This window comes from Rhinatrema bivittatum, chromosome 6, assembly GCF_901001135.1.
Source record: "Rhinatrema bivittatum chromosome 6, aRhiBiv1.1, whole genome shotgun sequence".
Classification (NCBI taxonomy): Eukaryota; Metazoa; Chordata; class Amphibia; order Gymnophiona; family Rhinatrematidae; genus Rhinatrema; species Rhinatrema bivittatum.
The window spans coordinates 205,711,162-205,737,539 of record NC_042620.1 but is presented as its reverse complement, the minus strand read 5'-3'; the positions used below and the strand labels follow the sequence as shown (position 1 = coordinate 205,737,539).

Sequence of the window (26,378 nt, the reverse complement as noted above, 5' to 3'; positions counted from 1 at the left end):
ACTCCTGGGTTTATGCATCACTGCCAGCAGATGGAGACAGAGAAAGTTTCACTGACACTGTTTGATAAACTCTAGTGCCATCTGCAGTTCCTCAGTATTGATCTGTACCCAAGCAATAAAAAACAGTTGCAAAAATCAAAATAGTAAAAACCTTCTTAAATTGTATGAAAACCTTCTTAAAGTATACCAACAAAATGGCCTTCCATAATAAAAAGAACAGCTGAGCAGGCGACTCGCCATCTCCTTAAATCTGGTGGGTTCTGGACTGATCCATGGTACTACAGGAACGAAAATTAGCAGATAAGAACCAATTTTCCTTTCCCTGTACGAACTTGGATCAGTCCAGACTCCTGTGATTACCAAAGTCCCCTTCTTAGGGTGGGACCTGGAGAGTCCCGTTCTCAAAACACTCTCACCAAAGGAAGGAGAACCTGGATCTCCCACATCCAAACGATAGTGTCGGTCAAATGGTATGTAGCAACTTCCAAGTTGCTGCCCTGCAAATCTCCTGAGGAGACACCAGCTGCGCTTCTGCCCAGGAGGCCACCTGCGAACGCACAGAATAAGCCCGTAAGCCCTCCGGAATTTCACAACCTCCTGTAGTGTAAGTGGACCCAATCGCCTCTTTCAACCAACACGCAATAGTAGCCTTAGAAGTTTTGAAACCTCGCTTTGCGCCGCTCCACAAAACAAAAAGGTGGTCAAACCTCCTGAAATCATTCGTCACCTCAAGATAGCGCATAGAGCTTGCCGAACATCTAACTGCTTGAGCTCCTTCACATGTGGAGCAGATGCATCTACTGATGGAAAGGTTGGAAGCTCCACTGTCTGGTTGCTCCATTGTCTGGTTCACATGAAATGCGGAAACTACTTTCAGCAAAAAAGAAGGCACTGTCCTCAATGAAACCACTGAACTCGAAATTTGAAGGAAGGGGTCTTGACAGTACAAAAATTGCAACTCCAAAATTCTTCTAGCCGACCATATAGTGATGAGAAACCCCACTTTGATAGTCAAGACCTTCAGTGATGCTCTCCTCAGGGGCTCAAAAGGCCGCACTCAAACCTTATAGGACCATATTAAGGTTCCAGGATGGACAAACATTTCTAACTGGAGGATGCAAATTCTTTGCTCCTCTAAGGAACCTAACGTCATCTGGATGAATGGAAATAATGGAACCCTTGATCTTACCATGAAGGCAGTCCAAGGCCACCACCTGCACTCTGAGAGCTAGGAGACAAGCTTTTAGCGAAACCATCTTGAAGAAAAAATAAAATGTCTGGGACGGAGGACTTAAGGGTCGTACTCCAAGAGCAGCTCACCAGGAATCAAACATCTTCCATACTCTAACGTAAGCCATGTTTGTGGACTTTCTTCTGGCTTGCAATAAGGTGGTTATGACAGTTTTGGGATAACGTCTACTCCTTAACCTTCACCTCTCAAAAGTCGTGCCACTAGACAAAAGTGAGCAGCCTGGCCGGAAAATATGGGGCCGTGACAAAGGAGACCCTCCAGATGTCCGAAGTGAATTGGTCCATCCACTATCAAGTTGATCAGATCCGTGAACCACAAATGCCACGGCCACTCTGGCGCAACCAATACCACCTCTCCATGATGTTTTTCTATGTGACGCAACACTTTGCCCACTAACAGCCATGGGGTGAAGTCATAGAGAAGGACCCCTTGCAGCCAAGGCAGAACTAGCATGTCGACTCCTTCGGCCCTGTGCTGATGTCTCAGATTGAAGAAACTAAATGCTTTGACATTTTAACGAGTCACCATGAGATCCACATGAGGAGAACCCCCACAGATCTCGAATGAGTTGCATTGTGGAATCTGATAATTCCCACTTGCCCGGGTCTAACTGAGTTCAACTCAGGAAGTTTGCCTGAATGTTATCAATCCCAGCTCTGTGGGACGCAGCTATGCGCTCCAGGTGCCTTTCTGCCCAAAGAATCAATTGTTGTGCCTCCCGAGCTACTGCTTGGCTCTTGGTTCCGCCCTGCCAATTGTCGCATTGTCTGAAAGAATCCTTACTAACTGTCCTCGGACTAATGGCAGAAACTCCTGCAAGGCTAAATGGACCACCCTGGTCTCTAACAGGGCCAAGTACCCTGGCCCAAGTGCCGCTGACAAATTGCTCCCCATCCACAGAGACTAGCATCGTAGTAACTATCACCCAATCTGGAATCTCGAGGTCCACCCCTTGAACAAGATTGGAAGTCTGAAGCCACCGGGAAAGGCTCTCTCTCGCTTCGCCCTCAGATATTGGCTGCCAACAAGCCCTCGGATATTGGCTGCCAACAAGCCAAAAGCGCCCTCTGCAAGGGTCTCAGATGGGAAAACGCCTACAGCGCCAACTCCAGCGTGGAAGTCATCGAGCCCAGAACCTGCAAATAGTCCCAGACCTTGAGAACATGTAACTGCAACAACTGGCGAAACTGACATTGCAGTTTCAATACTCTCTCCTCCGAAAGATACACTTTGCTGACCAAGGTGTTGAACTGAGCACCCAGATAATCCAAAGATTGTGTCGGGATCAAATGTCTCTTTGCCACATTCACTACCCAACTGAGGGACAGGAGAAGATTGAGAACCTTGTTAACCGATTGGCGACAAAGGGCCTCCAACTTTACTCTGCTTAGCCAGTCATCCAGATATGGGTGCATCAGAAAGTGCATGAAGCCGTGGCCAGACCGCAAGGAAGGGCCTGAAACTGAAAATGCTGTCCCAGAATCATGAAGCGGAGAAAACGCTGCGAGTTTGGATGCATGGAAATATGGAGATAGGCTTCGGTGAGATCAAGCGAAGCCAGAAACTCTCCCTTGCGAACCGCCACCATCACTGACCGCAAGGCCTCCATCAGGAAGCACGGCACCTTGAGCGCTGCATTTATCTTTTTCAAATCGACAATCAGACGAAATGTCACTCCTTCTTCAGGACCACCAAATAGATAGAATATCTTCCCTTGCGAACCTCTGCCGAGGGAACTGGAATTACCACTCCCAGGCATTGGAGACTATCTAGGGTCTCCTGTCCCGCTGACTACTTGCTCACAGGACCACAGAGGGAAATTAGAAACAGTTTGCAAATGGGCTGAGCAAATTCTAAAGCACAGCCGTCTCTGACCACACAGAGAACGCACTGGTCCTATGTAACTCTGGTCCACTTGTCATAGAACTGAGTCAGTCGTATAATAGGAACGACGGAGTGGACCAGCCTCGCCTCATTGCAATGCCTTAACTCCAGCCATAGACCCTGAAAGGACTGTCCCCAGGAGAGAACTGCCTCTGAGAATCGGGCGAGGCCCTTGAGAGTCTAGATCTCCTATCAGAGCAAAACAGAAACATAAGAACATAAGAAATTGCCATGCTGGGTCAGACCAAGGGTCCATCAAGCCCAGCATCCTGTTTCCAACAGAGGCCAAACCAGGCCACAAGAACCTGGCAATTACTCAAAAACTAAGAAGATCCCATGCTATTGATGCAATTAATAGCAGTGGCAATTCCCTAACTAAACTTAGCCGTTAATGGACTTCTCCTCCAAGAACTTATCGAAACCTTTTTTGAACCCAGCTACACTAACCACATCCTCTGGCAACAAATTCCAGAGCTTTATTGTGCGTTAAGTGAAAAAGAATTTTCTCCGATTAGTCTTAAATGTGCTACTTGCTAACTTCATGGAATGCCCCCTAGTCCTTCTATTATTCAGAAGTGTAAATAACCGATTTACATCTACTCGTTCAAGACCTCTCATGATCTTAAAGACATCTATCATATCCCCCCCTCAGCTGTCTCTTCTCCAAGCTGAACAGCCCTAACCTCTTCAGCCTTTCCTCATACAGGAGCTGTTCCATCCCCTTTATCATTTTGATTGCCCTTCTCTGTACCTTCTCCATCGCAACTATATCTTTTTTGAGATGCGGCGACCAGAATTGTACACAGTATTCAAGGTGAGGTCTCACCATGGAGCGATATAGAGGCATTATGATATTTTCTGTTTTATTAACCATTCCCTTCCTAATAATTCCTAAATGCACCTGAAAAAAACCTTTTGGCCTTAGGCTTATCCTCAGGTAACTGGAGGGCCTTATTCTCTCCAAGAAACTGCATTAACTGCTCAAAATCCTCCCCAAATAAGAGACTACCTTTGAAGGGAAATGATCCTATCTGCGCTTTGGAGAAGACATCCGTGGCCCAGTTATGCAACCAAAATAATCTTTTGGCCGCCACAGCCGAAGCCATTACCCTAGAGGAGGTACACACCAAATCATAAAGTGCATCCGCCCCGTAAGCCAGGCTGCCTCAATTCGTTCAACCTTGTCTGCATCCTCCCCCGACTTGGGCAGGCTCTCCTGCAACTGCTGCACCCAGCGGAGGCATGCATGCTGCATAAAATTAGAACAAATAGCGGCTCTCAAGCCCAAGGCAGAGACTTCAAAAATCCGCTTGAGATGGATCTCCAATTTGCAATCCTGAACGTCTTTCAAAGCTGTGGAATCTATCACCTGGGACAGTTGTTCGCTTGGTGACCGCGGAAACCGCAGCGTCCACCTTAGGGAGAGCAAAAAGTTCAAATGCCTGCTCTGGCACTGGATTGACATGGCCCTCCCCACCTTGAGACCGGAATTAGGAAAACTGCATTCTGCCTCTACCAATTTTTTACTGATATGTGGTATGGAAAAGCTGTAGGAGGGCTGTACATAACGTCCAAAACGGGATCAGCCCCCTCCAAATCGGACTTCTGCTGAGGGATTTTAACCCCCTGGACCAGGAAGGAAAAAGGCAATAAAGCCTCAAGTTCATCTTTCCGAAAAAGGCAAACCACATTCAGGGTCATCCCCCTCAGGGACTGAGGCGAACAAACTGTCCCCTGGGTCTGGCCCTCTGGTCCCTGGATCCACTGGGTCAACCTGATCAGGATTCTCCCCAGGGTCCCCAGGAACCGCGAGCATAATGTCTGACTCCTCCTGACCGGTACCCGAAGGAGGAGGACTGAGCAGCCACTGGACCTGGGAGGTTCAACTGAGCCTGGAGCCATGCTGTCTGGGGACCCCCAAAGGGCTTTCGGCCTGGCGGACAGTCAGGGTTCTGGAAAACTGAGCCCTGAACTCTGCTTACTGCCTTGCCAAATAGGCATCATGCAGCAGCAGGACAAAATCCGGAGAAAAAGACCTCAGTAGGTCTGCCCCCCTGTAGGGAGCTGGGAACCAGCAACCTATGGCTTATTTCCTCCTCCCCATCCCTTCGATCGAGACCGGAGTCGGAACAGGCTGGGGTCAGGCGTGGGGGAGCATCCCCCTCCCCTCCCCCGGCAGCACGGGAACCGCAAACGAAGAAAACAAAATGGCCACAACGAGCCCTCCCCGCCATCAGAGCACCCCACACAAAGGCCCTGCCGATTGAGCCGCACATGAGCAGTGCCACATGTCCTGCATGCTGACCTACGGGTCATCACATTGGAGAGGGGGCACTGCCTCTGCCAGAAATAAACCTACCTTGCTCCGAGATCAGACCCCCTCACACCGAAGCCTGAAAGGAAGAGGAAGCAAGCCTTGCCTGTGCTCAAAACTTCTGCTTCTGGCTTTTTTTCTTTTTTTTTTTTTTTTTTTAACAAAAACTTTATTATGGAGGCACCAGCCTAGACCTGAAATATAAAAGAATAGAGTGCCTCTTTTAGAGAAAAAAAGGGGTATCACAACCTGCAGCCACCAGAGCTGCCTCATGAAGGGGAGGGATCTGGACCACCAGATTTACACCCCACAGATGCACAGGTCGAGCACACAAAGAGGTCCCCGACCCCCGGCTTGCCCAGTCAGGGTAGAACCCCTTAGGATTCCAAAAAGCAAAAAAAGACCCTCGGGAGGAAGGCTCAAAAACAAAAACTGCCCAAACCACAGAACTGCAGGTTTAGTACTATCTACCATCTGCTGGAGACAGAGAAATACTGAGGAACTGCAGGTGGCACTAGAGTTTATCGAGCAGCGTCAGTGAAATTTTCTCCATCTGCTGGCAGGGATGCATAAACACAGGAATCTGGACTGATCCGGGCACGTACTGGGAAATTCTTTTTCTATATGCAGTTCTAGATCCCCTGACCAGTAAAAAGTCTGATACTTGTGATCAAAAGGCATAACTCTGTAGGGTGAAACCTGTTAGAACAATCATGCTTGAAACCAGTCCTCTTCCAACAGTAGAGTTCTACTTTCCCAGTGCTCCAAACCATGAGACACCTTCCTCGAGGGAGTGCGATTATACTGCCTCCCCATTGCTTATAGGTCTGAAACCACCTCCCTTCCTAGGGACTGTGAAAAATGCCTTCTAGTTTTCCCAGCCCAGTATTATGTAAGAGTGGAACTGACTATTGAATAATGAATGCAACATAGCACCACTGTTAAAGTCTTTTAAAAGGAGTATTTAAGACCTAAATAAACTAAATAATTCCTACTGCTTACAGCATGAACACCACTTTCATTCTTTTCCTAGCTTTGATGAAATGTATCTTCAAAGTTTATCTGCATTTAATTTGCACTGCTTGAATATGACAACCAAAAAACAATTGCTGTGCTCAGCTGATAGACATTTAAAGAGCCAGTACCAGGGTGATCAATCAGAAGCCTTAAAAGCAACTAGAATTTCTTAAAGGGGAAAAGACGGAAATTAAAGCCTAAGCAACCTGCTGGTGACTATCAGACTCGCCATTCTCAAAAGTGGCACAGTCCCAGGAACCTGGTCTTCACAATTGCTTGGATATCCCCCATGGCTACTGAGTGTTTTAGATGAAAGGCATGGGACCTGTACATACATGAGGACTCATGCTGTTGAGTGTCCACTGGGCTAAATCCAGGCTCTGGTTCCTTGTAGCCTTGCTCTCTTCCTGCAAATATTTGCTGTTAAAAAAAAAAAAAAAAAAAAGGAAATGAGACAAAGGAGCATGTTTCTTTTACTTACAGCATTCCCATTCCAAAATAAATAATTTCTAACCACTCTAATCGCTGAACTCCATCACCCATGTGAGTTTTGGACACATGCTCAAATTCTGCTCTACAGCTCTGCCTTGCGTCATATCTGTGCCTCGTTTAGCAACAGTGATAGGTTTCTGTGGAACTGCTGAGTGCCCTCACAAGAAGGCCTGTGGGGGCCTTCTTGTGAGGGCACTGCAGGGCACTATGAAGATCCCTGATAAGACCCAGTAGAGGTCTGAAAGTTCATGGTGAAAAGTTATAGGGAAGCCAATAATGATAGTCCTAGTGGAATTCATCTTTGAAAACACAACAGGCACACCGCTCGCACGTACAATGTACCTTCATACTTTTGCATCTGCATGAGGCAGACACAAAAGTACCCAACAGAAAGGATGCACAGAAACTGATTTAAAAATTCTCTGTGCACAATTTTGTTCCCTGATCTAATGCCACCCATTATTTTGGGCGAGTAAAAATACTATAGCAGGAAGTGGGGGGAGAGGGGGGAGGTAATAATCATTCCATGTACATCAGTTTGATTATTGCCCTCAATATACTTTAACTTTCATGACAAAGCAAAAACTGTATTCCGTAAAGGTATTCTCCGAGGACAATAGGATATCAGTCTTCACTGAGAAGGTGATATCATCTAATGGAGCCCTAGTCGGTGCAACGATCGCATAGTCTACTGGACACGTACATGTCATTGTGTGGGGTCCCCCTCGATTCAGTATGGAGCTATAAAAGAATCAGCTTTTACTGGAGCTAGGTGGATTCTGTGAGGCCTGATATCCTGCTGTCCTCGGAGAAAGCAGAGTTGCTTACCTGTAACAGATATTCTGCAAGGGATGTCAGTTTTCACAAGTGGATAACATCATTCAATGGAGCCAGTCCCGTACATTTTATGCCAAAGTTTCTAGAACTTTGACTGCACATCACTAAGCATGCCCAGCATGTCAACATACTATACGTCCATTTAAGGGCCGCTTCAGTCTTGTTCCTTAACCAATACAACTGAAACCAACTCTAAGGAGAGGTGGATGGATTTCGTGAGGACTCGCATCCTGCTGTCCTCTGAGAACTCCTGTTATAGGCAAGCAACCCTGCTTTCTCTGAGGACAAAGATGGCAGTGTTCACAAATGGGGAATCCCTATTTACAAAATGCCCCAAACAGAAAAGGGGAAACAAGTACCAATGGGCACAACAAAATATTCTTTTGTTGGCAACAAGCCAAACTAGATAAAACCACTATCTCATCGGTCATCCCTGTTCAAACAGTAGTGAGATGTGAATTCCATGCCTCAGCTTTGTGTGTGTGTGTGTGTGTGTATACTGAGCCTTGAAATTGCCCACCAGATTCAGGTCTGCCTGAGCATAAGAGAAGGAAACACAATCTATTAGCCAACTGGATAAAGTTTATTTCGCAATGGCTGTCCATAATTTGTTGGTATAAAAAAACAAACAAAAAGCAGGGTGGATTTTCTATAGGCTTTAATCTGCTCCATGTAGATGGCCAAAGCTCTCTTGCAGTTCAAACTGTGAAGTGCTTGTTCTCCTTGGTAGACATGTGGCCTATGAAAGATGTTGGAAGGACAACTGACTGAGTTAGTGTAGCTAGGTTCAAAAAAGGTTTGGTTTGGATAAGTTCTTGGAGGACAAGTCCATTAATGGCTATTAATCAAGTTTACTTAGGGAATAGCCACTGCTAGTAATTGCATCAGTAGCATGGGATCTTCTTAGTGTTTGGGTAATTGCCAGTTTCTTGTGGCCTGGTTTGGCCTATGTTGGAAACAGGATGCTGGGCTTGATGGACCCTTGGTCTGACCCAACATGGCAATTTCTTATGTTCTTAGATAGAATTCTGTCATCACCTGAGACAAAAACTTAGGATGGGTACGCAGAACCTTCCTATCATGTTGAAATTTGGTATAAGAGGGGTAAGTTACTAGAGTCTGGAGCTCAGGGACCCTGTGCTAAAGTGACCTCTACCAAAAACAGAATCTTCTAGGTCAAGTACTTTAGGTCACAGGAGTGCAGAGGCTCAAAGGGAGCTTCATCTGCTGGGGCTATACAGAGAGATCTACTTTCTACATGCTAGTGATAAGCATCAACTGTACTAAGTGAACTCTTACCAAGTTGGTCTTAAGACCAAGCTTGGACAAATGTAGAAGGTACAAACAGTTTTTGTGTGGAGCAGGAGAAAGGATCTAGGACTTCTGCTCACATCACAAGACAAACCTCTTTCATTTAAGTCCATAGGGCTTTCCAGTAGAATCCTTTCTTGAAGTTAAGAGAACTCAAGAGGCAGGACCAGATAAATCAAGGGGTTGAAAGGTCAACCTCTCGACATCCAGGGACCTGACACTAAGATGGCACAACCTACCTTGATCTCAAGTGGTGAGATCTGGGGAAGTCCCCAGTCTGATTCTCTAATGGACATCTCCCTGAGAAGTGGGCACAAGATTTGTCTCAGCCAAAGGCAAAAGCATCCAAGGCTAGTTTGCCTTGTGCAGATTTTCTGGAACAGAAGAGTGACACCTTCCTATTCAGAGGGAACACAAACAGATCCACCATGAGAGTACCCCACTGCTGGAAAATCTGGTTTGCTACCCACTAGTCCAGGGACTACTTGTGTGGTTTCAGGATCCATTTCAAATTTGCTGTCCAGGACATTGTCCACTCCTGCCAAATATGTGGTCCTGAGAATTATCCCCTAAGAGATGGCCTAGCTCCACAGCTGGACAATGCCCCAATACAGGAGGCATGATAACACGCCTCCCTACTTGTTGATGTAGAATATCATAACCTGATTGTTTGAACTAGGACTATTTTGATGGCAATTGACTCCTGAAAGCCTTTAGGATGTACTGGATTGCTCATAACTCCATGAAGTTTATCTGATGAAGACTTTCCTTAACAGACTAAAGATCCTGGGTGTAGAGCCCCTCTACATTAGCTCCCCACTCCAGGTTGGATGTATAAGTGGTGAAGATAATTTGAATCTGAGAAATTTGGAAGGGAATACTCCTGCTCAGACTGGAATTTTCCCTGAGCTGCTGTCTCGTAGATACCGAGTGGGAGCACTGAGAGGAGAGGATCATATTGCTGGTGGATGAAGAGGACCGGTTAGTAATGCTTTGTGAAATTTTAGAACTTAAAATGCTTTGGGGAGAGGTAAACTATTGGGGTATATTCTTTAGTTTGTGTATTTGTTATAAAAAGCTAGCCAAAAGGTAGGAAAAAGCTTAGTTTTGTGTGTGCTGCCTTTCCCTCCCTCCCACCCCTAACTCATTCTTTGATTTGCAGGCAGGAGACATTTTCACATTAAAAATCAATCAGCATTTTATCTAAAACACATGATTTCCCCAGCTTTATCAAGAGTTTAATTATCTTATAACTGCTTAATACATTCAATACCCTCTATTTAACCGCTCCTACATGGACTTGCCATCTCTCCCCCTATTTGCCATCTCTAACTTATAATTCCATTCTTTCTTTTATCCTTCCCGAACGTCATACCTAGTATTCCTAGGCTCCCTATATTATTCTTTAAACTATGTTTAACTCAGTTCAGTTAAGTTGCATCTAATTGATATGTTTCGATTTAATTATTTTTACTTGTTTCATGTTTAAGAATTCATATATTAACCTATGTTAAATGTATAACGCTCTGGCGTATGTTCCTGTTCTCTGTACACCGACGCGATATATAAAAAACTTTAAATAAAATAAATAAATCAATCTCATTGCAGGTCACTACCAGATTAATAGTGAATATACCAATAAATTTATTTACACATTCCAACTCCTTAGCAACCTAAACTTAACTAAGACTGCAACAAAATTAAGATGAAGGCAGCAATCCAGCAGCAAGAGAGGGGGCCTTCCAGTCTTCTGCATCGAATGTCACATGTATGTTTTTTTTTACCCACCAGTGAAAAACTGTATGTGTGCACCCGATGCAAAGAGCTTCTGGTTCTCAGAGAATGAGTCTGATCTCTGGAATGACAGACCTGGAGGAGCTGAGGCAGACAGAGAATTTTATAGATGAGACCTTCAGGGACATACAGCCAAGTCCCAATTCCAATCTGGCAGCTCTTGTACTGCCTCAGAGAAGGAAAGTCTCATGGTTGGAGAGCATCAACCTGGTGCAGCAGGAAGTGATGCTGTTGCTAGGATCTGATCTCCATGTGATGCATTGTCCTCTCGCACGGAGGATGTTTCCCTCAGGGCTACTAACCAGGAGGGAAGGGTTAGGTTGACCGTCATAGTTGGCAATTAGATTATTAGGAATGTAGATAGCTGGGTGGCGTGAGAATCACCTGGTAACATGTCAGGGGCATCCCCCTGAACTGTAGTCATCCGCTTCCAACATAAAAGGTCTCAGTATTCGCTAACGAATCGAGTTAGCAAGGGATTCGTTCCAAGCTACTCTGCCTCTTCAGACTTACCAGGGGTACCCGCTCCTCGGGGGCCTCACTCTCTTTTCTTTATTTCAGATTGCAGATAGGAGCCGGTACTCGCTCCTCGAGGGCCCATGTTCCTGAATACTCTGAAGATTCTCTACTGCCTGGAAGCTATCACAGATACAGACATTTGTGAGTTACCATCGCTCTCTCAGAGCTTTCCCTGGAACCAGGCACTCAAGGGCCTACCCCTTTCCAGCTACTGAGCCTCTTTAAGACCTTATGTGAGATTGGTTATCTAGTTCTGACTATGAACACAGCATACCCTGTCTACTCACTATCTATGGTCTCTCTACAGCTCAGCCACCCTGGGATCACTGTTCCAGTACCTGAGGGACTTCAGCCCTGCCGGGCATATCAGCTCACTACTGCCACCTCTGGTGGTTCTACTAACCTGTCTAATAAAAGAACAATCTGTGTCTGTCTCCATAACCCAGCCTAGCCGGTGGTCCCTCTCAGGATATCCTCCTGGGGGTGCTGTCATCTGCCATCGGCCCAAGGATTCACCTATCTACCTTCCTCTACAGCTGAGTGCGCTCTCCAAGCACTCCGCTGGTACAGATTGCTACTCCTTCCATCAGGGGTCTTCAGCAACAGTTCATAACAGATTGTTATCTACTCCCTTTACAGGAACTGAGCATATCAGATTGCTAACTCCTCCTTCCACAAAAGTAGATTCACATCAAGATTGCTAACTACGCAGTCTATACCCTAACAAGATTACTAACTCCTCCCTCTCATGGAGAAGAGCTTTACAGATTGCTAACTCCTCCCACCAAGGGAGCTGATTCATTACAGATTCATAACAGATTACTAATTCCTCCCCTCTGGAGGAGCGAATTCTAACAGATTGCTAACTCCCATCTGCACAGCAGATCATAACAGTATTTGACATCAAGCCTCTTAGAAACAGAGAACTGAAATTTGCCATATCCTAACTGGCTTATCTTGAAGGAATCTTGTAGGGAACTGCTACTTCCTTTGGCACTTCAGTTAAATTCAGCAAGCCAAAGATTTCAGCATGAGGTTTTTTACCTCCTCCTACAAAGGAAAGAGTATATCCTTTTCCATTTTTTTTGGCTGAAACCTGGATAGTTGAGGTCTTCTAGAGGAGACATGCTACAATATATGCTATTGAATTGTCAATAAAGTTTATCCACACTACGTGCACATAAGGCAGGTAAATGAGCTTTTGAAAATTGCTATGATATGTTATATTTATGTTTTCCATTTAAAAATTAACCTGCATGTGTCTTCACATCTAGCTGGAGCAGTGGAAGCACCAAAGAATGTGAAGGCTCATCTATGAACAGGTTCATCGAGGAGTTGGGAAAACATTTTTTCCATGAGAAGTGTTGAGAGGAATCTTGAGATAGGTGTCTGTGCCAGGCATTGGTGCCAATAGGCATTGAGAAACTTGGTAGGACCCATATTTATTCAATTTGATTGACCATTCATCAAAATAGTATCAAGGTGGTTTTCTAAAATCCACAAAATTTAACACACAGTTAATATTAGATTAAAATAAGATAATTTAAAATAAATCGCTAAACCTATTACAAATTTCAGGAACCAAAGCGCACTCAGCACTATAATCCCTCATATTTGACACCATGAGGATCTAGGCACTATAAAGCAAATGTTGCTTACCTGTAACAGGTGTTCTCACAGGACAGCAGGATGTTAGTCCTCACATATGGGTGACATCACAGGATGGAGCCCAATAACAGAACACTTTTGTCAAAGTTTCTAGAACTTTGACTGGTACCTACTGGGCATGCCCAGCATGGCACTAAACCTGCAGACAGCAGGGGTCCCTCTTCAGTCTTGTTTAAAGCTATAGGAAGTGCTGAAAAATAAAATAAGAAAACATAACGAACCCAACACCGCGGGGCGGTGGGCGGGTTTCGTGAGGACTAACATCCTGCTATCCTGTGAGAACACCTGATACAGGTAAGCAACATTTGCTTTTTCACAGGACAAGCAGGATGGTAGTCCTCACATATGGGTGAGTACCGAGCTGAGGATGTCCGAGAAATGCACCAAATGTACCCAAGCTGTGCAATAGGCACAAGTATTGGGGAGAGGTTTGGTAGAGGGCATCCTGAACCCTAACGGGCAGGCGGAAGGGTGTTGGTACATCAAGTTGTAAAAAGGTTTCGCAAGACAGACTGGCCAAAGATGGAATCTTGTCTTCCGGCCTTGTCTAAGCAATAATGGACTGTAAAGGTATGGAGAGAACTCCAGGTAGCAGCCCTGCAAATGTCAGGAAGTGGCACAGAGCGTAGGTGTGTTACTGAAGTCGCCATGGCCCTCACAGAGTGTGCCTTAACACGGTCTTGAAGTGGAATGCCTGCTTGCTGATAGCAAAAGGATATGCAGTCCACTAACCAGGAGGAGAGAGTCTGCTTACACACAGGCTGCCCCAATTTGGTGGAATGGAAAGAGACAAACAATTGAGTGCTTTTCCTGTTGGCAGCTGTACGGTCTAGATAGAAGGCTAGAGCCCGTTTACAGTCAAGGGTATGCAGAGCCTGTTCTCCTGGATTGGAGTAAGGCCTGGGAAAGAAGGTAGGTAGTATAATGGATTAATGTAAAACTCCGATACTACCTTAGGTAAGAACTTAGGGTGAGTGCAGAGTACTGCCCAGTCCTGCAGAAGTTTAGGTAACTAGGGCCTGCAACTCACTAACTCTGCGAGCAGATTTATTTATTTATTTAAGTTCTTTTAATATACCGATGCTCAAGACTAGGTCTTATCGTTCCGGTTTACAATAAACAAGGGGGAAAACCAGTTAACGTAGGAAGCGAAAAGTTACATTAAAACAGGTAACTAACATGGCTGTTTGAAGAAAAAGGATAGATTAACAATTTCTACTCTAAACGTATAGAAGAGTCGATCAGCAAGGAGCGGTTGCTTCTCTGTTAAACAAATACATATTTACATAATGGAGATTAATTGGAATATTAATATGCAAGAGCGGTTCTAGAATAGCGGATACTTAATGCAGCTGGGAGAGGACATCAACCGTGGGGGTGGAGGTCCTTGCGGGTACCATGGGTTTCTTCAGCGATATGCTTGGGCGAAGAGCCAGGTTTTCAGTTTTTTTCTGAATGTGAGATGATGTTATTGCCAATAGGAATATCACTTTCCATGTGAGAAAGCGAAGACCACAGGATTGGAGAGGCTCAAATGGTGGTTTCATGAGCCGACCTAAGACCAGATTAAGGTCCCAAGGAGGACACAGTAGAGGCTTGAGGTCAAGCAAGCCTTTCAGAAAACTTGTTACGAGGGGTTGAACCGAAATAGGAACATCAGACACCTTTATGGAAGGCGGCTACTGCACTGACATGCATTCTAATGGAGGAAATTTTTAGACCTGACTCTGATAAGTGCCAGAGAGTGTCTAGAAACTTCAAGGTGGAACAGGTAAAGAGATCAAGGGATTAAGAAGGAGACCATTAATTAAACCTGTTCAATTTGTAGAGGTAAGACTTTCTCATGGAAGACTTCCGTGAAGCAATCAGGACACGGGAAACTGGCTCCGAAAGGTTAAGTGGCTGAAGAATGAACCTTTCAACATCCAGGCCGTCAGGGACAAAACTTGAAGATTGGGGTGGCATAGGCACCCGTCGTTCTGAGTGATCAGAAGCGGTTTCTTTCCCAAGGGAATGTGCCTGCGAATGGAGAGATCCTGAAGTATTGGATACCAGACTTGGTGAGGCCAGTGAGGTGCTATCAGGATCATGCATCCCTTGTCCTGATGTAACTTCACGAGAGTCTTCGACAGATGTGAAAGTGGAGGGAATGCATATAGGAGCCCGGTTGCCCATGAGAGGGAGAACGCATCTCGTGGCTGCGAGTGAGAGAGCAAAAGTTCTCTACTTTGAGGTGACGCAAAGAGGTCTATGCGAGGATGACCCCAACGTTGGAATATTGAATCCGCTACTGTGGGGTTGAGGGACTACTCGTGCGGATGGAAAGCCCGACTTAGATTGTCCGCCAACACAGTGTCCACTCCCGGCAAATAGGTGGCCCTGAAGTACATCGAGTGGGAGAGGGTCTCCGCCCATATCTGCGCAGCTTCCTGACACAGTAGGTAGGAGCCCGTCCCTCCCTGTTTGTTGATGTACCACATGGCCACCTGGTTGTCCGTCTGAATCAGGATGACCTGATTGGAAAGGCGATCCTGAAACACCCTGAGAGCATATCTGATTGCTCGCAGCTCCAGGAAATTGATTTGGTGTTTGGCTTCCTCTGGAGATCAAGTTCCTTGTGTTTGTAAATCGGCAACATGGGCTCCCCAGCCGAGCTGGAAGCATCGTTGGTGAGAATTATTTGAGGGTCTGGAGCCTGGAAGGGCAGGCCTTGGAGGAGATTGATCTGATTTTTCCACCAGGCTAGAGACTGAGTGAGTTGGTGATGTGGACAGTGGTCGATAGAGGTTGGACGGACTGAATCCATTGTGACCTTAGAGTCCACTGCATGACTCTCATGGCCAAGCGGGTCATTGGGGTAACCTGTACTGAGGACGTCATGTGTCCCAGTAGGATGAGGAAGTGGCGTGCAGTCGTGCGTTGTTGAGACTGTAGTTGGTGTGCGAGAGAGATGAGAGTGAGAGCTCGCTTCGAGGCAGAAATGCCTTTGCCTGCAAGGTGTCCAAGTCTGCCCCTATGAATTATAAAGTTTGAGATGGAAAAAACTTTGAGCGTTACAGGTATTTCACTTAGAGCAGAGATTTAGGTAATCATAAAAACAATGTTTAGGTATTAGTATAAAGAAGGAGTTTGTTGAATCCTTGGTTGTTGGTTAATAAGAAAACGATTGCAATATCCTCTTGTATACTGTCTTACTGTATCCTGTAAAAATATGAAAAGTTCAATAAAAATTAAATTAAAAGTTTGAGATGGGACTAAGCAGGATTTTGCGTATTTGACGAGAAATCCTAGCGAAATCAGATTGTGTAAAGTAAGACGTAGGGACGACAGAGCAGCTTCCTAGTGGGAGCCCTGATCAACCAATCGTCTAGATAGGGGTAGACGTGAACACCTTGAGTCCTGATAAAGGCTGCTACTACTACGAGGCACTTGATGAAGAGACTCGTGGTGCAGATGCCAGGCCAAATGGGAGCACTCGGTAGTGATAGTGCTTGGGGCCTACTAGAAATCTCAGGAACCTGCGATGAGATGGATTTATCGCAATGTGCGTTTACGCATCTTGGAGATCGAGAGAGCAGAGCTAGTCTCCTCCTTGCAAAAGAGGAAGGAGGGAACCCAAGGTTACCAGTTGAACTTTTCTTGTTGGCGGTACTTGTTGAGGGCATGTAGGTCCAGAATTGGACGAACGCCTCCTAGGCCTTGTTGAGAGTAAGATACTGGTTCAATTGCTCTGGACTGGAGGAGGAGGGAGACCTCCTGCTCCAGGAGTAGTGAGTGGTCAGATATTCCCCACGCCAGTAGAGGTGGGGAGTCCGGTGGAATGGACAGAAAGTTCAGTCGATAACCTTGAGAGATTATGGTAAGGACCCACTGGTCTGAGGTGATTGTGTGCCACCTGTTGTTGAAATGGCACAATCGACCTCCCACTGGTATTTGAGGCAGTGGAAACTGGCTGCTGCTCTCTATGCAGGAATCAAAAACCGGAAGCAGGGCCCGGCTGAGGAGCTGCTTGCGGCTTTTGTTTACGAGGTTGACGAGACTGGGCCTTTTGGAACGGTCTCGTGGAATGAGTCCTAGACTGTGGTGGATAGGACTTCTTTGGATGGAAGAATGACTTTTTAGTATCCTTCCTGAAAGGCTGTTTGGAGAAATACTGAGAGGGCATCAGAGAGAGCTGGCGAAGGGTCTCATGATGGTCCTTGAGTTCCGCCACCGTCCGCTGAATCTGTTCCCCAAACAGATTGTCTCCTATGCAGGGCAGATCAGATAATCTGTCTTGTACTTCAGTGCGAAAGTCTGAAGACTTAAGCCAGGCCCAACTTCTTGCCGAAATAGCAGTTGCAGATACCCTGGAAGCGGTGTCAAAGATGATATAAGAAGATCTTATTTCATGCTTCCCTGCCTCAAAACCCTTGTTCACTAGGATTAGAAGTTGTTCTTGGAATTGCTGAGGCAGGGACTCTGCGAAGTCCTGTATCTGCTTGAATAAGACCCTGTTGTACTGGGTCAAATATAGCTGGTAGGAGGCGATCCGAGAGATAAGCCGGCCAATGGCATCCAGAAATTTCTGTTCCTTACCTGGGGGAAAGGAAGAGTAGGGTTTTGATCTTTTTGCCCTTTTTTGGTCAGATTCTACAACCACAGATTGGTGATCCAGCTGAGGTTTCTGGAAAACCTGGGGCTGACTGGACCAAATAAGTGGTATCAGCTTTTCTGTTGACTAGAGCAACAGAACCAGGGTGTTCCCAGTTCTTTTTGAGGAGATCTAAAAGAACCCGGTGAATAGGGATGGAGGTTATTTCCTTGGGAGCATCCAGGAATTGTAACAGCTCCATCATTTGATGTCTGTCATCTTGTTCAGTCTGCAATTGGAAGGGAACCAATTCAGACATTTCCTTCACAAAGTTTATGAAGGATAGGTCCTCTGGAGGAGAACGCTTCCTGCTTTCAGTAGGAGAAGGTGGCAATGGCAAGTCATTGGTGTCTTGAGAAGAATCATTGGTCCAGGTGTCATAGGGATCAGGACCTGCCCCTCTAGGAGCCTGAGAAGGATGGGACGATGGTATTCCTGAAGGTCCTGGTCCAGGCTCTGAAGGCATCGAGGGAAGTGCTGGAGGCATCGATGAAGGCATCGAGGGCATCGATGGATGGATCGGTGGCACTGATGGGCGCATTGGCATCGATGGTTGCAGCATCAGAAGGATTCCCGATGGAGGAATGCGGAACGGTGTTTCCCCTCCCGATGACAGGGTAAGTGGGGAGGGCACCGGAGCCATCAGTGGAAAAGCGGCTATAAGCGCTTCCATCTTCGAGAGCAGCAGTGCCAGTGCTGCCGGAATCAGATCGATGGTCAGTTCCACAATCGGCACCGGTTTCGGTGGCGGAGGAACTTGGAGTCTGTGCATTGCCTTATCGATGGCCTCCTGAACCATCCGGTCCAGTTCTTCACGGAGACCTGGAGCAAGCAGTCCCGGCTCCGGAAGGGAGGAAGGAGGCAGAGGCATAGCCGGAAGGACCACCGTTAAAGGCGGAGTCACAGCTCCCAATACCCGTCCGGGTGAGGGTTGCCTCGGTGACCCAGTCGCAGAAAGGGTCGGTGCCTTTTCTGGATGGGGTTTCTTCGTTGGCGGCTCAGATGATGGCGAGGTCGAACATCTTCCTTCCTCGATAGTCAGAGACTTGCGATGTCGATGTTTCTCTCTACGATCCCCTCGGTCCTGAAGGGGAGCAGAGGTAGTTGAAGGCCGAGAAGTCGTCGACGCCAGATGGTCAGCGGCCGGTGGCAGATACTGGCACAAAGTGGACGGTGCTGGTTCAGACGACGTCTATGCAATAGACGGCGTCGGAGTTTGAGTACGGAAGAGAAGTTCCATTTTCTCCATTCTGGCCTTGCGAACATTTGGTGTCATTAAGGCACATTTGGTGCAAGTCAGGACATCATGCTCGCACCCGAAACATTACACAGACTTTATACGGGTCTGTAATGGACATGGTGCGAGTACAGTCTAAGCACCAACAGAACCCCAACGCCATGGCCTTTGAAAAATTTAGCCGCAGTACGGTCGACGGCAAGTAGGCCGCGAGGGCCAAACTCGATGGGAATCTTTCGAAACTGGGTAAAAAACTTACCGGAGTACCGTGGAGTCAAAAATTCGAAGGAGGGACGCCTGTGGGGTATGAAAGTTTTTAGTATTTCCGTGAGGAAAATTCCTGTCAGGAATCTCTGTGCAGCTCCTTAACCCGCGTGGCTACTGCTGCGTGGAAAAAAGAAGACTGAAGAGAGACCCCGCTGGCTGCAGATTTAGTGCCATGCTGGACATGCCCAGCAGGTGCCAGTCAAAGTTCTAGAAACTTTGACAAAAGTGTTCCATGATTGGGCTCCATCCTGTGATATCACCCATATGTGAGGACTACCATACTGCTTGCCCTGTGAGAATTCATCCTCTTTGGCACTGTGATGGTCTTGGTGCCAGGTTCTCTTCTCTTTGGTGCTAATGCTGGTCTCTCTTTTTGCTGAAAAGGCAATCAGCACCAGTGGTTTTGCACCATTGACAAGGCAAAAAGGGCTCTGATCCCTGATGTCTGCTAGTAGACATAACTGACTAGAGGTACCACTGTACATTTTGGCACTACTCTTTTCCTAGTTTGGGCAAGAAAGATTCCTTCCGGAGACCACTATGCTAATCTTCCCACTTTTCCACTACACATGGTGACTCTTTGGAAACTGAGGAGTCTTTACTGGAAGACAGGCTGGAGCTGGACTTTTTCTCTTGGTTTCTCATCTTTATTGTCACTCTAGCTGAATGGGGAGTCTCCAGTGTCGGAGAAATGTTTCCCATACCTTCAAGTATAAACTTCTGATAGTTGATTGCCCTATAGGACCATCCTTATGCAAACAGGGCGTTTTGGAATATGATATGAAGGGCCCAGACAAAAATGGCTGAACATAAGAACATAAGAAAATGTCATACTGGGTCAGACCAAGGGTCCATCAAGCCCAGCATCCTGTTTCCAACAGTGGCCAATCCAGGCCATAAGAACCTGACAAGTACCCAAAAACTAAGTCTATTCCATGTTACCATTGCTAATGGCAGTGGCTATTCTCTAAGTGAACTTAATAGCAGGTAATGGACTTCTCCTCCAAGAACTTATCCAATCCTTTTTTAAACACAGCTATACTAACTGCACTAACCACATCCTCTGGCAACAAATTCCAGAGTTTAATTGTGCGTTGAGTAAAACAGAACTTTCTCCAATTAGTTTTAAATGTGCCCCATGCTAACTTCATGGAGTGCCCCCTAGTCTTTCTATTATCTGAAAGAGTAAATAACCGATTCACATCTACCCGTTCTAGACCTCTCATAATTTTAAACATCTCTATCATATCCCCCCTCAGCCGTCTCTTCTCCAAGCTGAAAAGTCCTAACCTCTTTAGTCTTTCCTCATAGGGGAGCTGTTCCATTCCCCTTATTTTGGTGGCCCTTCTCTGTACCTTCTCCATTGCAATTATATCTTTTTTGAGATGCGGCGACCGGAATTGTACACAGTATTCAAGGTGCGGTCTCAGCATGGAGCGATACAGAGGCATTATGACATTTTCCGTTTTATTTACCATTCCCTTTCTAATAATTCCCAATATTCTGTTTGCTTTTTTGACTGCCGCAGCACACTGAACAGACGATTTCAATGTGTTATCCACTATGACGCCTAGATCTCTTTCTTGGGTTGTAGCACCTAATATGGAACCCAACATTGTGTAATTATAGCATGGGTTATTTTTCCCTATATGCATCACCTTGCACTTATCCACATTAAATTTCATCTGCCATTTGGATGCCCAATTTTCCAGTCTCACAGGTCTTCCTGCAATTTATCACAATCTGCTTGTGATTTAACTACTCTGAACAATTTTGTATCATCTGCAAATTTGATTATCTCACTCGTCGTATTTCTTTCCAGATCATTTATAAATATATTGAAAAGTAAGGGTCCCAATACAGATCCCTGAGGCACTCCACTGTCCACTCCCTTCCACTGAGAAAATTGTCCATTTAATCCTACTCTCTGTTTCCTGTCTTTTAGCCAGTTTGCAATCCACGAAAGGACATCGCCACCTATCCCATGACTTTTTACTTTTCCTAGAAGCCTCTCATGAGGAACTTTGTCAAATGCCTTCTGAAAATCCAAGTATACTACATCTACCGGTTCACCTTTAGCCACATGTTTATTAACTCCTTCAAAAAAGTGAAGCAGATTTGTGAGGCAAGACTTGCCTTGGGTAAAGCCATGCTGACTTTGTTCCATTAAACCATGTCTTTCAATATGTTCTGTGATTTTGATGTTTAGAACACTTTCCACTATTTTTCCTGGCACTGAAGTCAGGCTAACCGGTCTGTAGTTTCCCGGATCACTCCTGGAGCCCTTTTTAAATATTGGGGTTACATTTGCTATCCTCCAGTCTTCAGGTACAATGGATGATTTTAATGATAGGTTACAATTTTTTACTAATAGGTTGAAGTCAATTGTGAAAGGCAAAAAACCCCTATTCAGGTGAGCCCACATCCACAGTGCTTTTGGAAGGAAGAAAAGAAAATATATAATTCAATGCAAAATGGCAAGAAAAGAAATTGAGAGAGCATGCTCGCATCTGTTTAGTGGAGTGGACAGAAAAGAACGGAGGGAGCTTGTGCAGAGGCAGGTAGGTGGGCATTCCAACACATGCTCAAAGTTTTCTGGATCTTTCTGAGTGTGCTACTCATTTTGTGGATTAACAAAGTGAATCAGCCATCAGAGAACCTATGGATACAAGCCTTCATCCATGCAGTCTGTGCCAATATCATGCTTCCTCTGCTAGGATATTACATAAACAGTACAAAAAATATTTTTTTCAATTTTCAAGCTGTACTCCTACAGCTCAAGAGCTTAGTTCACTGGAAAGAGAATAGCAGGAGAAATAGTATAATATTCATAGCATTCTGCGTGCATATCTTTTGCTGCCATTTCCTCTATGGTTTTTTTGACAGTTCTTCTGCATAAGAAAGTCAAAATGTTTGTGCATGAACATGTGTGTTTTTGTTTATATTCTCTTTGATAGCTTGCATTTGTCTGAGTTTCTTTTCAAGAGTGGTATGTACAGGACAGATGCAAGAATGAAGGAGCAAACCAGAGTCTTCTTTGCTGGTTTGTACTTGTCTATGCTGCTTTCCGACTGCAATTTTTCTGTACAAGGAAAGCAGATGGTGTGCATCATCTCACAGGACCATTTACTTGTGGAACAGAGGCACAACTGCTACCTCACAATGAACCACTGGTGAAAAACTAAATTGGCTAAGTCGGGAACAACTAACCATGGCCACTCCTTAAGTGATGGCACCATCGGCTGGATGAAATGTGAACCCATGAGGCAGCACATATGGAAAGGCAAGCTGAGCCTGTGATAAAACCAAAGAACGGCAGAGAGACTTACAGCACATTCTTACAAATACCAGGATTCTTCTGTCCCATAGAGTCGTGGTAGGCAATGGTCTTTTTCCTGAGGTCTACTGCCTGCAATTTAAACAAAGAATAAAATATGGGTTGATAATTAAACTTCAGTTAAAGGCCACAGTGTACTGATGCTGGAAGAATGTAGGAAGTGGAAATGCTCAGTGCCATGCACACTTCTGTCATAACGACAACTAAGCAGAAACTTGGAGAGAATAGCATGCCTCAAATGCCTGCCATTGCAATAAATTTAAAAGCATATTTTAGCCAATATATATATTCCAAAATGTTACACTTTAGATTACAATCTGCATATTAATGCTGGAATAAAGGGCAGGAGGAAAAAGTATAAGGACTTTTAAAAATAAAACAGAAACAAAAATTTTTCCCTTCATTTGTTAGGAAAACAAAACAAAAAAAAAAAGCCCCAAAACGTGAAAAATCTCAAAGCCAAAGATTTGTTAAATGGTTGTGTATAAATAGTGGCAGAAACCATGAAAACATTCTACCAGAAAACTGTATGGCTTTTAAACCTGGATCTAAAACTGGTGGCACAGCCAATGGCATTCTGGGCAAAACTTCCCCTGTAGGAACATAATGTGGAAGTTTTGCAAGGTAGCTCCAGTCATCTGGATGATTCAAGCCAGTCTTACTTTCCCATAAATACAGCCTAAATTAATTTAAACAAAACCAAAACAGGAAAGTGGTACCGCAATTTCCTAGTTTTCTAACCCTTTGCTTTTCAACTTCTGAAGATGAAGACAACAGTCACAACTATAAGACAACAAATGGAGAAAGCCTGTAGGTTATTGCTTAATTTCCAAGTTTTTTACTCTCAGTTTTTACTAAAATGGGTCTGCTTTTGGGAAAAAAAAATACCAAGCATGTACAATACGTACAGGGAAATATGAATCTTGCAAAAAATGGGAGGCACTGTTGCTTTATTTCTTGCTCTTTTCAGGTAGTCTCAACACTTCCATCTCTAGGCTTATTTTCACTACACACACAGAAAACCTAATTTGTACCCAATTAGGGTAATACTGGGCTACTGAAACTGTGTATAGCACTCAGCTTTCGAAGCCTGCAACGATTGCCAAACAGGATTATTTGCCAGCAATGCATATCTGAAAGAGTACTTTGGTTGATATCTGTAGTGAAAGACAACAGCAATGCAACTATGAAATCAAATTCAGACTCTATTTAATGGTTTGTTCTACATCCGAATGGAAACTAGAATTTGTATATTTAATTTTATGATAGGCCATTGATCCAGTAGTGTTTTAACACTCTTGAATCACAACTGACAGCCACTGCAGCCTTACAGCTCAGCAGAAGCAACACAATGTGAAAGGATAAACAAATCTTCTGCCCTTGCAATAGCTTGCAACAAACGGGCCGATTCAGTAAAGTCCGCGGGAGAGCGGGCATTCGCCCAGGCCACTTGCCTGTGCGCGCGATTCTGTATTTAAATGAGGCCCGTCGGTAGAAACTTAATATCGCCATGATTTTCTAACTAACTCTGCATTATTGAATATAGTCACCCACCTGTTATAAGTAATCGCCATGATATTAAGTCGGAGGGTGCACAGAAAGCAGTTTTTACTGCTTTTCTGTGCACTTTCCCGGTGCCCGAAGAAATTAGCGCCTACCTTTGGGTAGGCGCTAATTTCTGAAAGCAAAATGTGCGGCTTGGCTGCACATTTTGTTTTCTGAATCGCGTGGGAATACCTAATAGGGCCATCAACATGCATTTGCACGTTAAGGGCACTATTAGTTTCGGCAGGTTGGACGCGCGTTTTCGGCCCCTTACTGAATAAGGGGTAAGGGAAAACGCGCGTCCAATGGCGGGTTAACAGTGCACTCCGTCCATATCAGCTGGACAGTAAAATATAGTCCAGAAAAAGTGAAAAGCAATAAGCATACACAGTTGCATCTCTGTAGCTGTATACAGTGACTGCAGCCCCAGGTAAAGCAAATTTGCTTACTTATAACAGGTGGGTGACTATATTCAATAATGCAGAGTTAGAAAATTTCTCTGAGCTTAGAAAACAGCATACCGTACATGAGGATACCCACACAGCAGCTGTCACACAGTCTTTATAATAAGCTAACCTTATAAATAACAGAAGGGCTATTTACTGAGAACACTTATCACAGGGAAATTATTGCTTTCTCCATGGACAAGCAGGACAGTCATCAGCCATGTAAGTGGGGACTCCCAAGCCGAAGGCTGCAAACATTTATGTTTTTGTAATCAGCAGAACACATGCAATCAGTACTTCAATTTAATATTTTTTCACCTTTCACAGCTGGTTAGCCACTTCAATTCAGAATACATAATTATTTAAATGAGAGCATTATATTACAGGTTAGGAAGCATATTACCGGCAAGTTTGCAAACATTGTAGTGTATCGATAAAATTGGTGAAAGCTATGATTTACAAAGAGCAAGTTAGTCAATTCATTCATGAGTTATTTACATCCAATGTGCTTCGTTCCTACAGGATGTTAGCCTGTTGTAAAAATAGTCATGTTTTTAATTGGTGTTAGAAACCCATATAGTCATTGATTCCTTGAGGAGGAGGGGAAAGCAGTGTGTTCCATAGTTCCGGCACTGCTTCTGTGAAGGTTCTGGTTCTTTTTTACCCCCTTAATCAGAGATTTTTAAGAGCTAGAACTGCTAGTTTTTGATCCGAGTGAAGATTTTGTGTGGTTGATATTCTATTACCTTCTCCATTAGGTACTAGGAGCCATTGATCTTCAGTGTCCTAAATGTGAGGATTTGGACCTTAAATTTGATGAGGTGATTTGGGCAGCCAATATAGGGAGATTAAGATGGGGGGTGGCATATTCCTATTTCCGGTTGCCTGTGATAATCTATGATGTGGCCACAAAAGCTATCTGCAGTTTGTTGTCTTTAAGTAGTCCTGTCTAGATGGCATTGCAGTAGTCTATGTGTAGGAGTACCACTACTTGCATGACAGATTTTAAGGTCTCCTGATTATAGAAAGGAACATAATTGTTTTATCATTTGGAGACACCAGAATGCTCCTAGTCACTGTTGCCATTTGGCTTTCTATGGTCAGTGCAGAATCTAGTGTGACTCCTCATGTTATGAATGTAGAATGATATTGTCTATGACAAGCAGGGGAATGGAGTTGCTGGCCTATAAGACATCCGTTTTGTTCCAGTTTATAAGATAGTTGTTGGTCATCCAGACTAATCTCCTTGAAATGTTTCTCTGGGGCTGCTGCTGTTTTTCCCCCAGGTGTTTAAAGCTGGCATAAGGATTTGGATATTGTCAGCGGATCTGTGTACTTTGAGCCTGTCTTATGATAGCAAGGAGCATGACGTATACATTGAATAGGATGGGTTTTACTGGAGAGTCCTGGGTGCATCCCGTTTTAGAAGCCAAGGTTTGAAGTTATTTGCCCTCAAAGTTATTATTTAGGTTCTGCCAGTGACCAGATTCAAACCAGTTTTCCCCTCCCCCATCCCAATACCTATACTAGCCAGTCTGGTTAGCATGACCTGGTGATCAATTATGTCAAATGTAACAGAAAGATCAAGGAGGATCAGTAGCCATATGTCACCTAATAGAGAAACTAAGAGTTTCTATACTATATCCTGTATGGAATCCTGATTGGGCTGATTCATGTCTGTTTCTTCTAGGTAGTCTTTTGTTTGGTAACTATGGACTCCAGAAGTTTGGCCAGTGCAGGGGGGGTTGCTACTAGATGGCAACTGGCACATTTTGAGGTGTCTAGTGAGGGTTATTTTACCAAAAGCTTTGTGTGAATTGATTTT

General features: G+C 44.8%; 1 protein-coding gene across 5 annotated transcripts in view; it reads right to left on the bottom strand.

Moving 5' to 3' along the window:
- Positions 1–26,378, bottom strand: part of SENP2 (SUMO specific peptidase 2) — a 238,984-nt gene that overhangs the window by 43,385 nt on the left and 169,221 nt on the right. For all 5 annotated transcript variants that reach the window (XR_003857454.1, XR_003857453.1, XM_029606475.1 and 2 more), the window contains 2 exons: positions 22,555–22,634; positions 6,803–6,887 (listed from right to left, as the gene is read on the bottom strand). Coding sequence is in view for 3 of the 5 variants with exons in the window: in XM_029606475.1 (XP_029462335.1) it covers positions 6,803–6,887; positions 22,555–22,634 (165 nt within the window). In the remaining 2 variants the exon portion in view is untranslated. The remainder of the gene's footprint in view (positions 1–6,802; positions 6,888–22,554; positions 22,635–26,378) is intronic.